Below are 17,688 nucleotides of genomic sequence, written 5' to 3'. Positions count from 1 at the left end.
GTCTGTTGACTAAGGGTCAAAGTTTCCCTCTTTTGCTTTGTGCTGGTGGGCAAAGTCCTGTTGTCCGCGACACGGCTCGCCTCTCCATCCTTCTTTGAATTAAGCTGTTCAGATCAGAAGTTCTGGTTTCAGGGGGTCCTTTAAACCCTAGATTTAGGGGAGTTAAGGATGTGGGAGCTAGAAGCCAATGGGCAACTAGTCCCTGACATGACCACATCCGGTGATAAAGGTCACCTTTTCTACCCAGAGCCCACAATTTCTGCCTTTCTACAGATGGCAGCACTCAATTGTATGTGGACAGACCAGGCTGTCCACCCTAGAGTTGTGGCCAACCTTCCTGGGGGTGTAAACCTCCTGCATAGCTGATTTCCCACCTTGCCTGGGTGCAAGCGTGCCTGGGGTAAGGGGAGGTCTGTATCCTCTTCAGGGGGAAAGCCCAGATGAATATCAGAGGCAGTGCAGCCTTTGAAGATCACTACCCTAATGTGCCAATTCACTAGCCAGCTGGAGAGGAGGGAGTGTGACCTCCTTCCTGCTCAACCTTTGTTTCTGACTCCTGGCAGTGATCACACTGTCTGGCAGAAGGTCAGAATACTGTCTTGGCAGCAGCAGGAGCGGGCTAGTCAGTCAGAGCGCAGTGAAGCTGGGGTAACCCGGTGGGTAACCTCTAAGGTGCCACCTGGGTGCATGCCAGCCTTCCCTGGACACCAAATTGTTGTCAGGGGAGAGAAGGCACATTGTTTGACACCAGACTTGACATATTTAGGTAGTATTATAATGGAGCTAGCAGCCCGGGTCTGCCCAGGTGCAAGTCCTGTGTAATCCTACGGACCGCCTATCACTCATAGTATACTTTAATGGCACAGACACTATAGAGGCATATAAGTTTTCAATTACATGTCTACAATCTTAATATACTGCAACATGCCTCCTGGGCACAGGAGTCCTTATCTAGGGGTGAATGACATATACTAAAAGAAGTGCATTTGACTGTGCCACACATGGTGAGGGCACAGTCGAGTTTGAGCAGTTTGCACTGCTCCTGCAGTCTGCAATGGCAGGCCTGTTGTCAGCAGTTTGCTTGGGTCACCCAGGGTGGCACAAAATTGTGCTGCAGCCCTAGGGACCCCTTTACCACCTATGTCCCGGGTACCCCTAGCTTCATATACTAGGGACTTATAATGGGTAAATTCTCTGTCAAATGGGAGTGCCAATTCACAGGTAACAGTTTTAGAAAAAGAGTACTGGCACAGGATCCTTGTTAGCAGACTTCAGAGCACTGTCAGAGTCGAAAACCAACATCTAATGGTCCAAATGGGGGCAAAAAGTGGGGGGGCATCTGCAAAAAGCCCTGTTTTCCTACAAGATGCATTTGCCTGTTTTATTTGTTGTGAACAGTTGTTATGGTATGATTCGAATCAAATTGGAACTCTGCCCTCTAGTCCCATCTGTTCTTTCAGAATTTGCAACGGAGAGGTATGCTCAATTCTGTCAAATGCTGCTGACAAGTCCAAAATAACTAGAAGGCGGGATTCGCCCTTGTCTAAAATGCTGAGCGGATCATCGATTATGTGCCGCTTTGCCGAGTCCGTGCTACAGCTAGTTTTGAATCCTGATTGGTGGGAATCAAGAAGATTATTTACTTCTATAAAGTCTTTCAGCTGCTTTTCCATGCAACTTTCCAGAACTTTCACCATGAAGAAAGGTTGGATTCTGGCCAGAAGTTGTTCAATCCCTCTGGGGCGGTGTAAGACTCTTTAAAATGAGGGGTGATCTGTTGTATTTTGAGGCTTTTGAGGACTATTGCTTGTGAAAGTGAGTCATTGACCACCTTTGTCAGAAATTAGGAGAAACATATAATAATGCTGTCCATTTTATTAGCAGGAAAGTGATTAGATGGCTTGAGGCCGGTGACTATGTTTAGAACCATCAAAATTTGTTTTTTTTAACTTTAAGGACACCTATTTAATTGGTGAAATGCAGACTAGTTTTCCAATGGCAGAGTGTCAGTTGTAGGTCCAATGGAGAGCTTGATCATTTTTCTTTTGTTGTTCTCTGGTGTTTAGGGTGAATGGGACAGCTAGTGGACTGGTTAGATTTTTGATTAAGTCAAAAAGGCTTCTTGGTTGATGTGGGAAATTGGGTTCTTGTTGGAGTACTGCCCCATTTTTTGCCCTGTTTTTGATGCAACTTTGACTGAGGTGTACTGGGTCCCTGCTAACCAAGTTCCCAGTACCAGTGTTCTATCTCTAAAACTGTACCGCAATTGGCACAACTTCAGCAACCCCTATAAGACCCTAGTAAATGGTTCCCCTGGTACTTAGGGCATAGGGACTGGAGAGGCTCCACTAGGGCTGCAGCACAAATTGTGCCACCCTAGGGACCCTTCACTAAGCCCATACAAACTGCCATTGCAGGCTGCATGTCTTGGTGCAGAGAAACCAGAGTAGACATGGCACACAGCCCTGTGTGCCTTGCCCACATACACTGGATGAGGCATTGGTAAGACACCCCTACTGCAGGCCTTACAGCCCTCAGGCAGGGTGCACTTTATCCCATGTGTGGACATGTCTGTATGAGCAGATATTACCATACAATATCTAAGTCCATTCTCGGATATTGTAAGTGCACAGGGAAGCCATAGAGAGTATATGAGCTGGATACTTGTCATTACGAGTTCCCTAGCTCCATGATGGCTTCACTGTACCCTAAGATGTTTGTTAGCAAACCTCTTGTCTTAATAAATCCTCACTGATGCCAGTGTTGGATTTATTAATAAATGCACACAGGGGAATCCTTAGAGGGTGCCTTGAAAACCTACCAAACATTTTTGTGGTCTCTGACTAGTCTTAGCCAGCCTGCCACAACCAGATATGTTTCTGACATCATAGGTGAAGGACAGTGCTCTCAGAGGCCAGCAAGAAAGTTTCCCATGGGCGGAGACGCTTCACACCTCCTCCAGGGCGGAAAGCTTCAAAGGCGATGTCACCCTTGAAAGGCAACTCAGGCATCTCCAGATAGCGGAGGATGCCAACCCCCGTCCCGCTCCACATTTGGCAGTAAGGCAGTCGGGAAAATTAGTTAGAATAGGAGGTGAGCCCACATTCAGCCAGCACCACCCCTAAGGTGGGGGCAGGTGATGGGGACACTACTTTTCCAATTCCTCCATCTTGAGATGGCAGGAATTAACCTATCAGGAAGTGGTCACTTAGAGGGTATAGACACCCAAAACCTCTCAGTTGAAAACACAGTTTCTATTATTGCTGAACTTGGACCACACAGTCCTAGACATGTCCCCACGCAGGTGTCCTTATATTTCTCAATATCTTGTTTGTGGGTAATATCTGTATCTCTCTTTACTCAAATTTTTAAGATGTGAAATGTAAAAACAAACTGTACACTGCATAGTCTAGTAATGTTGCAGCACTGTGTTACTACCCTTAGCCGCATCATCACATCCGGTTTTTTAAAGTGATTTCATAGAGACCCCAAGTAGACATTACTGTTCTTTGTACAGCATCTCAACTTTGAAGTGCTCCTGGTGGCGTTAAAATGTTCTCTCTCAAGTACCATCTTGATCCTTCGAGTTGGGTTGATGTTATTAGCAAATATCTAATACAGCATATAAATTAGCTCGAAGACACACACACACTTTATAAAAGAGGACCAAAACAAATATACTTTTTTGATACTTTCGCTTGAAAGTCTCTACAACACTATTAGGAACGTCCTCATTGTGCACTGGTCTTCACAAAGATAGTGTTTCTCTGGGTTGTCAGATCCTTTCCTCATACCGTGGGTTACATATTTAGTCTCACTCCAAGAGAATCTCATTGACTAATTTAGATGCCTTACAGTTTGTTGAATCCACACCCCACACATTCTCTACTATTTCAAGAAGAGAAACATGAGCCACATCTTACCTCACACCACTGAAATATGGGCCCAAAATCAATGATTAGCTCAGGAAGCATAATGCTGGCGAAACAGTCCTTATTTTATGCTGGTGGTGGGACCATGACATATTTTGATCATCAGACTTTGACGCAGAGTAAGGAAGGCAGAAAAAGGCAACAGACATAGGAACAAGAAGATACGAAAGAATGGCAAAGGGGGAAAGCAGGGATGCAAGCAGTGGCGTAGCGAGGGGGGGGGGGACGGACCACGGCCGCCGCAAGGGATCGCTGCACCCAACCCCCAGGGCGGCAAACGCAGGGGCCAGAGGTCTAGCTACGCCACTGGATGCAAGTATTAGATAACAAGAAACATTGGGCAAGTGAAATCAATACTAGGCAGTCTCCGAAACCCTGACTTTCGGCCCTGCGGGCAGTAAGCTGCTAAGTAGAACCTTGGGGCCCTGCATTTATTTATTTGCTTATTTAGTTATCTGTTTATTTAATAAAGTAAGCAACGGGAAAACATTCCAAACTTAACCAGAAAATTGCCAAGACTGTATGCAGCCTTTAAGAACCTCTTTACCAGTGGCTCAGTGTTTGGGCCACATTTACCCCACTTGATGAAATTCGACACAGCTGGGTAGGAATTGATGGAATGTAATAAATAACACCGATATGAACTTGACCCCAATAATCGGGAATAACATGCGGAATTTGGTATTTACTGCACCAAAACCCGCACCTCCACGTAATTAATTGCAGGGCATTTTTCACCCGATACATTTCAGCAGTCTTCTTGACCTGACAAAATGTATCCAGGGAAATCTGTCAGACTCAAAATTCCAATATGTGCGGTATAGAAATTACCATTCATGCTGGAACTATAAAGGGCAATTGTAAAGGTCTATCTACCAAGGTATCTCGTATTTCTGCGGTCTTGTCTGATTTTTGTTTGCAATAAATGACGGACACACAAAAGAAACCATACCAGTGAAAATGAATGTAAAAATATAAACCTTGCGTTGTGCTGACAGTGGAGTCGACTAGTTTACATTTTTCCGCGCATTCCCCTGGTGACTGCTCGTCAGTGGAAGACAGATGGCATTCTATGCAGCTCCTGCGGAAAACAATAACACAACAGCCCATCAATCCCGGTCTGTCACGCTGCGACAATACAAAGGTCGATGCTGGGCTCCCGTTTTACGGTGCCAAACAACGAGACGTGCTTTAGCTGGTTCGCAGAAACATGATAGGTACTACTGGCTCAGAAGGGGGAGGGAATCAAAGTACAGTACAAGTCTAGTGATTCAATAATCCCTGCCTAGTCGTTAGTCACGTAGCAATTGTCAGAGGTGAGACACCGCCCCAGGACGCATTATTCATGCGTGTCTGAAGAGCAGCTGCCGGTTACTCACACACGGACGCCATTTTGAAAGGCCGAGCACAGCCTTGCAGCCAGAAATGAATGTTGTGTAAAACAAGACAGTTCCTTCTTAGTAAATTATGTGTTAAAAGCCATAATTAATTTCCCTTGTTAACATGTCGGTAAAATAAATTCACCCTGTGGAAATTTCTGATGTCCAGTTACAAATGGTTTGTACTGGATCTAGTTGCTGGCTTGTGGGGGTGTAGAAGAAAATGCTACTTTTACAATTACACACGGGAACTGGTTATTTGAGTCTAAAGGTGGCTATTTGTTTAGGTGAGAATTTGTTTTTACTCAATATAATTTTCCTTGAGCACATATTGTCCAATGTCCTCAGAAAAGAAATCTTGTGCAAAAAATAAAAATTGTTTTTACAATTGAACAACTGAAGTGACCACTGGGGATTATTGAGCCCTTGGTCACTAGCACACCCTGTCCCTCTGCTTCTTGTGGTAAATTCTGAAACTGTAGGAAGCAGGTGAAAGTGATGTTGTTTTTACAATAATGTGTTTATTTACTGGTGAAAAATCCATCAATAACCCTTTAGTGCTCGAGAGTACAATTCAGACATAAAGCTATAATGCAGCACTCCTCTAAAGCACCAGATTTTGAATTGCCGTGGTGCTCCTTTAGTAACAGGTCACGCTACACCTTGCTTGGGGTCAAGTACTCGATGGTCAACTACAGATTTTTTTTTTAATGAACCACTGAAATTGTTAGGAAGCTTTGCAGTGAGAACTATATAAAGGAGTTTGTGTCTGACAGATTTACTTTAGAAGGGAATCCACACCCGGGTTCCTGGCATACATGCCACACCAGAGTACACGTCAATTGGTGGGTTGGTAGATGTGCCCCACTGGACAGAAGGCAATATACAATTAACACCAATGGAAGAATAGCTGGAGTCCTGTTGGCCAGCAATGACGGTGTGGTAGTGTGACATAAGCCGGTGGAATTTTATTTGTATTCAACCCGTTGTCTCATTCAAAAATTGAAAAAAATTTAAACTGAGATGGAGGTGTAATCGTACATTAATTGTATTTATCCACCATCTCCATACTCAAGCAGCAAGTATTAATAAAAAAAACCAAAAAACTCTTTCAAACTGTGTGGCTAGATCTGCTGATGAGACCGCAGTCTAAGACAGTCCCTGCCTGTCTTCAGCCAGTGCAATCTTCCTCATACTCTATGGCCCCTGATGCACTGGTAAACTAATGAGAATAATGGAGGAATAGAGGTTTGTAGGATGATGGTAAAAAAGGCTTCTGATCAGGCTATGATAAGACAGCTGGACAGCAGCAAATTGGCTGTGGAGAGGAGTATCTTGGTTGACACAAACTCTCCATGCAATTGTGGAAGAATAATTTAGAGCGGCACAGGGTAACAGTTTAATAAATAGGCAACAGTGTTGTGCAGTGTCTCTAGACCACTACAGTTTACGCACTCAGTTACACACACCTACTGGGAAGACAATTTATAATTGAATTCCATGGACCCGTACTCCCTGCCCAGGGAGAACAGAATACCTGGAATAGCAGAGATGCAGTGCCCTAGATCACACGGTTGATAAGGAAACTTAACTTTGAGAAAGGTCAGCAAAGGCCTGGAACATAATATAACACTGAAGGAAACCTGGAGCTGATGCACAATAGGCCATGCACAGAGTAAAGAACACAGTATTCAGCAATTTCTCTGTCTTAGTGTTGTGACCCGATGCATGAAGACTAATGACTCCTGAGGGGGGGGATGTGTAGGCCATCAGTAGATACACATGAACACATCTCTATGGGGAAAAGAAGCTCAGGCTGACTCGGAATGGTTATGTTGAAACAGTGTAGCGCTGTAAGACAGACCGAAGAAAGGAAAGATAGCCCCTCTGCAACAGGATCAAGAGCAGATGATCTTTCTCAGTCAGCAGTGAGTCTATGTTCGCCCACCTGACCGAGGGCAGTCTGTCACCTCCAGCTCCTCGCCTCAGAACAGCCAGTCAATGTCAGTCTGTCCCTTTTTATGAAACCCCGCATTCAGCCAGCCCGCCACTAATCACCAGAGTGCCTGAGGAGAACTTTAAGGCTCTTCCTACAGAGATTTCAAGAAGATCCCTATTTAAGGGCCCAAAGGCGATTAGGTCATGGGAGAATCCTTCTATAGTTTTGCTGGTTCTACTAGACACTATATTCAATAGCACAGATGTAGCCATAATTAGCGAATCCCAAAAACATAATGAAGTACAGTTCAAGCACAAAATAATAGGGTGCTAATTTAACACAGTCTACCAATAAAATGTGGCCCGCTCTTTCAAATAAAACATGATGCACAAATAACCTGTTTCCTCAGCTGAAAAACATGAATGGCATCTGCCCATTTAATTGATAATTAGATAAGTAAGGGCCACTAGCAGGACTTGCTTGTCTACATCTCTTACAATGATTCTGGCTAACCCACAAAATACCATTGTGACCCCCAGAAGTTGGAGGGTGATGTTTCCCGTTAGAACATTGTTATTTACAACAGCTGAATCCTCCTACCTCCCAAAGCACGTGAAGCCACTGCCTTAATAATGCAGTCAGTATTGATTTTGCTGTCTGATGCCTGCCGGGAAATACATTCAGGTGATGACATCTCTTTCCCTGGTTATGTACGATTGGCAGAACTAAACAGAAATATTGGCATCTGAACTTAAATGTAATTCAGATATATGTGTGTACTTCGATTTCCAGACGTGAAGCATTATCACTTTTTTTCTCTTCTTCATGAAAAACCCTTACAGTATGAATTATGTGTTCATCACTGGGGAGAACCATCTCTATTGCCCTTTCCTGTAGGACAAGGGAGATGTATACATAAAGCCACTCCCACTTATTCTTGCTTTTGTTTGTCTACTCAGAAGCTTAAGCCAAGGGTCTTGATTCTGTGTGTTGGGCTAAATTCCAATCAGTGGGCAAGTAAGAACATTTTCTGGGATCAAAATTATGAATAAAGCAGTAGCCACTGAAGACCCGCTTTGGGTGTTACTCCTGTAGCCTAATCGTTTACTGTATGTCCAAGAAATGTTGTTAAGCAGCCCTCATGCTAAGGAGTGTTCAAGCAGCATTATGTGCAGCATTTCTCCTTAGATGCGGACCAGGGTAGACCAGGCATGCATTTAAGGAATAAGCAAAGGCATCATATACGTGTTGGGAAGAGTTATTTTGATGCCAACCCTGACCTTCTGGCACTTAATCTGTTTCTGTCTGAGCAAGTAAATTGAAACAGGTGGTAGTAAGAAGAATATGAATGGCTCAATGGTTATTTAAGGGCTCAGAATCCAAGAGCATTTACCTGTCGTTGGGGCGAGAGACTAACATTTAGGATATTGATGTGCAGTTATACAGTAAGAAGTAATATTTTTTTAATCATTTTTACTGCACAGTAATTCCTCAGCCACTCAAGCAGGGCCTTCACTTGATTAAAAAACATAGGAAAGATTTAACCCAGTACATGCTCAAGGAAGTTGAGGATAAAGTGATATTATTGGACATGGTGAACATATTGGAAATATGGCCTGAACGACCCTAGTCAGCCTCCACTTCAGGGCCTGGACTATTTGACTAACCAACCATCCACAGCAACAGGCCTTCCCTTTCTTAAAGCTGTCCGATTCCAGAACAATTGCGAAGAGCCTGACAAGACAGAAATGTTCAGATGTACGCGTTAGAAGGTTTTGAATCAGAGTTATTGAGTGTTCAGAAGATGGATTGTTTATTGCCTTGCAGGTAAGCTGTATTTCTGTAGCAGTAGAGCATGCTGCTTCCTACAATGATGGAATAGAAGGAGGGGACCTGTTTGAGGTATTCTAATACTAGGGATAATTTCTCCCTCCATACACGGGGGATAGGCTTTGTATATTGATCAATCCCAGCCGCAAGATGGTTGGATCATTGTTGCTTCTTTGATAGACAGGTCAGGTACAAATTAAAGCGACTTAAGACCGGAAATTGATGACTGCATTCAGACTTTCAGCTTTATCTTGATGGGATGCTGTTGCTACTTGCCTGGCCAGTCGGCTAAAACTCCTAATATCTCTCAGTTAATCTGATGCAAGTAGATCCAGAGGTCATGGAAATTCCTTTTTCAAGAAGACCCGTGCTGCATGTGCATCACAGTCACAACCAGGCGCGCAACACCCATTGGACTCAAAGGGCTTCAGCCCCCCCCCCCCACTGTCGTGTGTGGCAGCCCGGGATGAGACAGATTCCCGGGCATACACACAGCCGCACCCGAGCACTTCACAGGTCTTTAAAAGACCATTTGCATGTTAATGAGGCCTTGCTGTTGTTTCACCCCTTCTAAGAGCCCCTGCAGCTCCATTCTGCCTATTGCTTAAAGATTCAGCACCCCCTGAAATTTTTTCTTAGCCCCCCCCGAAATTTGGCTTTAGTTGCGCCTCTGGTCACAACTGTCTTCATTGTTTTATTGCACAGCAGGATTGTAGGGAGTGATGTGTGATGTCTAGTCTAGGGTGACCAGAATTTTAGAGCAAAAAACCGGAACATTTCACAAAAATAGAAGAAGGACTATAATTTTACATCAAGCGAGCGCACAGAATGGCAGCACTCCTCAGGAGAGAATTACAAAACAGGCAGTAAGAACATACATAAAATGCTATTTTTAAACCCAGTAGCTTGCCTGTAAGTTAAATTGCTCTCTTGGAACGACTGCTAACTATCTCCGCTTTGTAAAACATAAAAAAACCTCCCCCGTTTTTAGTCGACCCTCTCCAAAAACCGGGACATGACCTAAATTTCTCGAAATCTGTCTGGACAGCTGGTGAAAAACGGGGACCGTCCTGGCAAATCTGGGACGCCTGGTCATCCTAGTCTAGTCCAAGGCTAAATATAAAACCCTCTTCTGAGGGGCTTAATGAAAAACCAAGACCTCAATGAAGGCATTCAAAGTGCTCTACAAATGCCCTTTTCCTAAGGAGAAGAAACGTTTGAGTCTGTATTTTTTTCATTCTCAAGATCTCTAAAAACCTATGTTTGTTTATGAAGACACATAAAGAATATCTGAATCATTTCACTCAAGGTGGAAACAGTACAGACGATCCTCTCGATAATATCTCTAATAGGTGTAAGTATTATATAGTGCAATCCGTGTTGAAAGCAACTGACCAAGCAGCGCGGATTGTGAACAGAAATGATGAACTGGACAGAAGAGAAGGCAGATCCCTTCTGACCCCAAACCAAACTATTAAAAAACATGGGGGTGTCACCCTGCAGGAGGGCACAAAGATCTTTATTGGGAATAAAGATGCAAGACACTTTAAGACTTTACTTCCGATTCCCATGCCTTACCCTTCCCACTTGAGGATACCTGATGGGCAATGGTAAGGAATACCTCTGACAGATCTTGGTCAATAACAGTGTCCTGACTCCCTCTGCCAAACCATTGCACTTGTAACTTATTACTTCCTCTCACTTTACTCGGAGTTGAACGGTGGGATCTGTCAGCCAATCAGAATGCTCGCTTTGCTGACTATATTTAATAATACAGGTATGCCAAAGGAGCATTCTGTGGCTGGCCAGCGTCCAACATCTGCAAATTGAGCGAGATAGGGAGCACTGCCGAACTCTGACATGAATACTAGGGTGATAAAAATGGCTTCATCCTCCCATGGCACTAATTTTGTCTCTATTAATCGAGCTGCCTGCACACAGATTATAGAAAAGTGAAAACAAATGTTGTTTACTTTTCTTTGACTGATTTGGGTTCCCTTTGCCAAAAGCAAGGGGAAGAGCCCAGACGGCCACCGGTGTGCCAGCAGCTCGACCTGAGGCGGCTCAGGGAGCCCCGGGGAGGATGGAGCTCATTCAGGGGAGGCTGCTCATGCTACGGCAGAGCTCCCTTTTTTGGGGGTGCGAGTGGGGCCCTCAACTGCATGGCAACCAAAGCTATTAAATACCTCCCTAGATATGAATCTTGGGGAGTTTAATTAACAGTTGTGATTGGGATTTTGAGCGCTCTACTGAAGACATTGAAGTGGTTCAGGACCCTTAATAGCTGAGCTAGGATGTCTTCTCCAACATTCCATTGTTTGTCTTCCTTTATCTCCCTTTTCGTTTAAGAAAGACTCCAGGTGGGTGGGATGTTCTAATAGCATTAAAGCCCTTATGCCTTGTTCTATACCAGTTGTTAAAGGCTTTTAAAATCCTCGCCTGTGGTTCAGTCTTGTAATTCAGGAAGAGGGCATTTAACAACCATTACAGCCCTTGGCAGCAAGCTATAATGATACAGCATTTAGTAGAGTATGTGTATTTATTTGATCCCTACTAGTAGCACTTACTACAAATAGTTAGTAAAACTGGGATTATTATTGGACTATAGCTATGAATGATGGTTCATGCAAGAAAGCATTACTCTATATGTTGCACAGTAATCATACTCTGCTGTCTGAATAACACATTTGATCAAAACTCCTCGAAGCAACTTTGTGTAAAACATTGGGAATACATTCATAACAACCCAAGCATGACAATGTTTGCCATTATGGCTTTGAATTTTCACTTTGTTTCCTTGCTTCTAATGCTGAAAAAAGTTTTACATGTGTTTGTTAATAACATTTTGACTTAGACACTGTACTAAAACCAGGAAATCCTATTATACTAGGACAACACACCTCTCTGGACTGAGTGAAAATTCACAAAGCTTATGATAAAACATAACAACAATCTACAGATTGACCACATAAAATATGACAATCACTCTGCAAAGCATGCATTTATTTAATGAAACTTTGTTATAAAGATTAGAGCTTATCAGGCAATATTAGTACACACTATTGTTTCTTCCTGTGCCTTCCTTCTGTTATAGCATTTAAAATGAAAGGCAGTGCCTGCCTGATATACATTAGCTTATGTCTGCCCTCTAATACATCTTCAATGCAATTGAATCTGACTGTGCATCGTGAAAAACATGAAATTACCGTTTGGAAGTGCAGGGGTCACCACAAGTAGGGCATCGTTCACATGTGTTACCTGAAACCCCAGGCTTTGTGCAGACACATTTCCCACAGATGCACTCGCCTCGCCCGCTGCACAGTACTCCGTCCTCAGAGACACATGTGTCGACGTTGGTGGTGCAGTTGCAGTATTCACTGACCCATCCACTGTGGCATACACATTCACCACACTCACAGTCACCGTGACCTGCAAAAAGAATTCACACACTACTGCATCAAAATGTCATGCAGGGATGAGAACTGAGCTCCTATCAGCACAACAAAATGTGTGGCTCTTGCAAGGGCTAGGGAAAGCGCTAAATAAATATCTATACAATAACACGGTGAACACTGTACACATGGGGAATAAATATCCATTTGGTGGCACATGGTCTTTTGACACTGAATGGCCTGCAAAGGTACACATTTCTTTGGGTTTCAGTTGCATCTTGGAAGTGCACCACTTTTTAAGCGGGTCTACACATGATCATGCAAAGTGGCGTCATTCAAAGTGCAAGAGAGCCAGTAACTGAAGTGAGCATTACTATTGACCCGTACTGTACTCTGCCATCAGTGGAAAATCCATGCATTTTTTGTTCATATCTTTTCTGGGATTACATGAGGATAGTGATACACATAAAACAAGTCTGTGACAACATAACTAGCATAAAAAGCTGCCCACCATTAACTTTGGTCCAATGCCCAAACAGTGAAAAATAAAACACATCTGAGGACAAATCCATAGCTGACACAAAAATGGCATTTAGTTGAGTCACAAAATGTATTTAAACACACAACCCCATCATGCACACTAACTTCAAAGTTAGGCTGACAATGCGTAGTGTTTGTGCGACTAAGGTGGCTGACATCACGACTTAAACAAATCATCATGAGTTTTCTTTATTAGGTAGCGGCGGCTCCCCCACTAAGGCGGAGGAGTTTTGCCCTACAAGAAAAATAAAATGATAATAACACCAGGTTATAATCATTTTTTTCCCAAACTGGCTCAGAGGCGGTGACTGGCAGGTAAGTGGATTTCTCGATTTCTTTTTTCACCCCCTCTCCCCGCCCCACCACTACAGCCCCGTAGCAGCTGCTACTGGTATTAGGATAAATGACTGAGGGGGTAGAAGGTCTACAATGTGTGTTGTTGTCTCTGAAGCCCACAAAAAATGTGATAAATAGTGTCCCTGTAACAAGAGACATTAAATGTGTTTCTATAATGTCAAACATAGAGGTGCACGCCGTGGGCTCTATTTCTCCGTGGCCGGAAGCTTAAGCTAAGTGTGAGCATTCTATTTTTACAAAAGGGCGGGCAACGAATAACCCAAGTTGTGGATAGCCTACAATGCACAAACGGCAGTAAGGGTGGGCATGCAATAGATTACACAGGGTCTTCATGGCTGCAAAAGGTAGGGAAATGGTCAGACAGGCGAGACTAGTGGTCTTTGTCACCCATCATCGTAATTGTTTCTATGTAGCTTAGGTTAGTCTCCCTGCTGCCTCCCCTGTACCAACATCCGCAAAGTCTGGCTTCTCTCTCCTGTTTTAGCCTGATGCAGGGCAATCTTCCCTTCTGTTATTCATTGTTGCACTGACGTAAGATACACCCTGTTGTGTGCCGTGGAGGCAAAACAGACGCAATGGTTCTGCTAGATTCCTTTCAGACAGGTAAGCTGTGTGTATTCAACTTGTCACCATAGAGTAATCAATTCAACACTACGCAACAAATGCCACATAGGACACTCTTTTTCAAAGACATCAGATTGTGTTATTATACACACTAATACTCAAATTAGTAGACAATATTGCAGATGGTGCAGTGGTTAATAGTCATAAGTTGAAAATGTATACATTAGTTCACGAAAAGCGCCAGAGATGTGGAGTCAAATAGTCCAGTGACAAAGTCCAGTACAAATTATTGTTTTTTGTTCAAACAAGTTCACGAAGGACATACAATCCTGGGTTAATGTCGGCATTTTGGCCACATACCAACAATGTTTGGGCCTTATCAGGACAGGTGCCGTTTCTCTAAAATGTGTTATGAAAGAAAAGAGGGCCCTTCAACCAATCTATTCAGACTATGTCACAAAAGGTCACAGTATTGGGAAGAGTCACAACATATCTCTCTAAAGAATCATGCATGTGATCCATGAACCAACGTGGTCTAAAGTGACCATCCACCGATGTAGTCTTGTCTCACGCCACACTATAGGATCCTCTCAATAGAGGCTGAAAAAATCATATTTAAGCTCAATATCAGTCTTCTCAGCCTACTTCAGCTTTTGACTAAAACTCTGTTCATTTAAAAACACTGAAAATATGTTGTGACTCTTCCCAGCACTTTTGCCTTTTGTGACATGGTCTGCATAGATTGATTGACTAGCCTCTTTTCTTTAATTACAGATTTATAGGCAGACAGCACCTGTCCTGATGAGTGCTGCACATTATCTGTATAGGGTCGAAACGTCAACATTAAACAAGGATTGTTCTTAATGAACCACTTTGAAGAAAGATAGAGGATTTGTACTGGACGTTGTCACTGGTCTAATTGACTCTACATCCCTAGTGCTTTTTGTGCACTTATGAATGTACATTTCTCACTTATCACTACTGATCGCTGCTCCATCTGCACTATTATCTAATTTCAGACAATTCCCATCTCATTCTTAAGTGCAAGAGGTATGCTCAGACATGAGTCCCGTGTCATTGGAACCAAGCTTCCCACGACTGAAAAGGCTCAAAAAGGCCAAAACTGGCCTAGGAATGCTTGGGTTGTGGTTTGAAGGGACCTGGCTCAGCAATTTGGCTGGACTGTTTCATTGGAGCAGGACCAGGACTAATTTGCACATGACTGGGTCCTGTCTGAGGTGGCATGGTGGGCAAAACCTATGGACTGGGAAGTGGCAATGAGATTCATTCAAGCATTCCACTCATCGCTTTTTTGTTTTCCTCAGTGCTCTCTCAAAGCCAGAAATAGGAGGGGTGCACGCCCCAGGGGTAAAATGCAATCTCCAGTCAAGGGCACTCTGCAGGGACTATAACTGTACCACTTGGCTCTTGCTAAAATATTGGTATCTCCTGGTGCATAGAAATTAAGCGTTTCATGACTTGTGACTTTATCTCCCATGGTCAGTGCTTAATTTGAGCCAGTGGTTTCAGGTGCTCAGCACCGGCACTTAATCAACAAAACACCGGCCCTTTCATGAGCACCAGCTAAGGACACAGAATAACAGGATGTTGAGCTGATGCCAAGACTCAAGCCTGGTTCCCTCGCTCCGAAGTCAGCAGCTCTGGCCATTATGCCATATTCTCTTCTCAGTTTCATGGTTAGTAGTTGGTTCTTTTTTAGTTGACGCTAACAGGAGAAATGGGCTGGTTCAAGCTGCTTCCTGACGAGAGCCCCGGAACTTGTTTTTTTTGACACATGAACCATTGTGTACACTTAATAACATGACTGAACCAAATCATACATATTTCTGGGAACATTACTATTTGAAAATGTTAACTACATACCTCCGCACATAAGCCCCTTAAATCTCACACAGGAGAAATCATCACATTCACAGTAGGAACCGTATACGCGGCCGTACTCGGAAGGGTAGCAGACGCACTGCCCGCAGTAGCAGTCTCCTCGCCCACTGCAGGAGTCGAGTCCTGGCGAGTCTTTGCACGTGTTTGTCATCAGTGTGTTTTCGTCACACTCGCAGCGAGGGCCCAAGTAGCCAGGATTACAGACACACACTCCACACTCAAAGGAGCCCTTCCCTTTGTTACACTTGGAACTGTTCACCTCGGCTTCCCTCTGGCAGCGACAGCTGCATTCTGACTCGATCTCGATCTCCAGTGCATCGCTCAGGCCCACAGGCTTTATCACGACTCGCCTGCTTTTTTCCCCACAAGCTGTGAGGCCGATGGTCACGTTGAAGGACACCTGAAAAAACACAAAATAGGGACAAAGGAACTAGAGACGGCCACATGTAGTTGCAAAACTAACTATACAATGTTACTCATTAAACAATGTGCAGAAAACAGCACCACAAAACTGATACTAGAGTAACTTGGTGCAAGTTGGATCTGTTGTGTTGTGTTTCTGGTGTTCCATTGAAGTGTGGATTTTTGTGATTTTGTCATTGAGTAAAGTTGATGGTTTTTCGCAAAATTGTCAGGAACTATTGGAGCCCAGATTTACAAAGAGTTGATTCGCTGCAGGGCAGCAAGCCGAGTTGTTGTGTCGCGTGAGCTGGAGAGAATAGATTGGTGCCATATCTATAAAGAGGTTATGCAGTTCTGCCCTCTCCCTGCAGTGGGACACTTTCAGGAGTCATGCTGCTGCTGTTTTTGTGCTTCTTCCAGGGCGTTTTTTCAGAGTGAGATGGCCATGCTTGTAATTAGAAGGATGACAATATTCAAACCATGGAGAATATATTCTGAAGTGGTGTGTGCAGAACAGATTGTGTCAGGACAGTAAAAAAGAAGCAGGGTGTCAAAGTGGAGTAGGAAGCAGACATCAGCCTGGGGATAGGTCTGAGTAGCCCATAGTGGTGACCAACAAGTGGTGAGAGAATGGAAGTAGTGTCCATTACTGCCTTGTGCAGATCCATTTTTTCATGCAGGTTTTAGGAAGATTTAGGCTACAGGTAGAAATTTGTGAGTAGTAGTATCTTTGATCACAGAGATGACATTTGTGAAAGGAGCTAAAATCTGAGAGGTGTGCTGAAGAGAAGTGTGTGGATAGTTTGCTGTGGGATGGCTGATGCTGTCGGGCAGTGGTTCTTAACCCATTCTGTGCTTGTGTCAGCCAACGGCCGACGCAGGCACTACCTCGCTGGTGCAGCGCACGTCCGTTGGCCGACGCAGCCCCGCCCACTCATTAATTCTCCCGCACTGCGGGAGAATTTGCGCTGCGGTTAAGCAGTTAACCTAGTTTGATTGGACGTCTGAGGGTTCCGACTCCTACTTAGGGGGTCCGTGATTGTTTCAAAAATTAAATATTATTAACAAAATAAAAAACTATATCTTCATTAAAAAATACATATAAAATAGAAATATTTTAAACGTTCTGTAACTGTGAAGGAATTTGAAACTGGAAGCTAAAAATTAAATTGTATCCTTAGCTTGATTCATGGGAGAAGCTTAAGTACAGTGAACAGTAGTATGGGCAATTAATGACCTAAAAGCAACAATATGCACTGACAAAAAGCATACATTAGGAGCAAAAAACACAAAGCACTATCCTAAAGCCTATCATATTGCTTTGTCTTTTATAAATAAATCCACATTTTGAAACATTTCAAACTTCCTATTAAAATTACAATTTCGATTTTTGTATATCTTTTGTATATGAAACTAAATATTTAATAATGTATGTATTAGATTACTGTATA

At 43.5% G+C, this 17,688-nt stretch overlaps 1 protein-coding gene across 2 annotated transcripts in view; it reads right to left on the bottom strand.

Annotated features, from left to right (window-relative positions):
- The window catches only part of ITGB6 (integrin subunit beta 6), a 549,576-nt gene that overhangs the window by 103,899 nt on the left and 427,989 nt on the right, over positions 1–17,688 (bottom strand). For both annotated transcript variants that reach the window (XM_085645463.1, XM_085645462.1), the window contains 3 exons: positions 15,818–16,235; positions 12,287–12,509; positions 4,913–5,013 (listed from right to left, as the gene is read on the bottom strand). In XM_085645463.1, coding sequence (XP_085501589.1) covers positions 4,913–5,013; positions 12,287–12,509; positions 15,818–16,235 — 742 coding nt within the window. The remainder of the gene's footprint in view (positions 1–4,912; positions 5,014–12,286; positions 12,510–15,817; positions 16,236–17,688) is intronic.

This window comes from Triturus cristatus, chromosome 3_1, assembly GCF_964204655.1.
Source record: "Triturus cristatus chromosome 3_1, aTriCri1.1, whole genome shotgun sequence".
Classification (NCBI taxonomy): Eukaryota; Metazoa; Chordata; class Amphibia; order Caudata; family Salamandridae; genus Triturus; species Triturus cristatus.
Note: the sequence above shows the minus strand (reverse complement) of the source record. Positions and strands in the feature narration are given on the sequence as shown.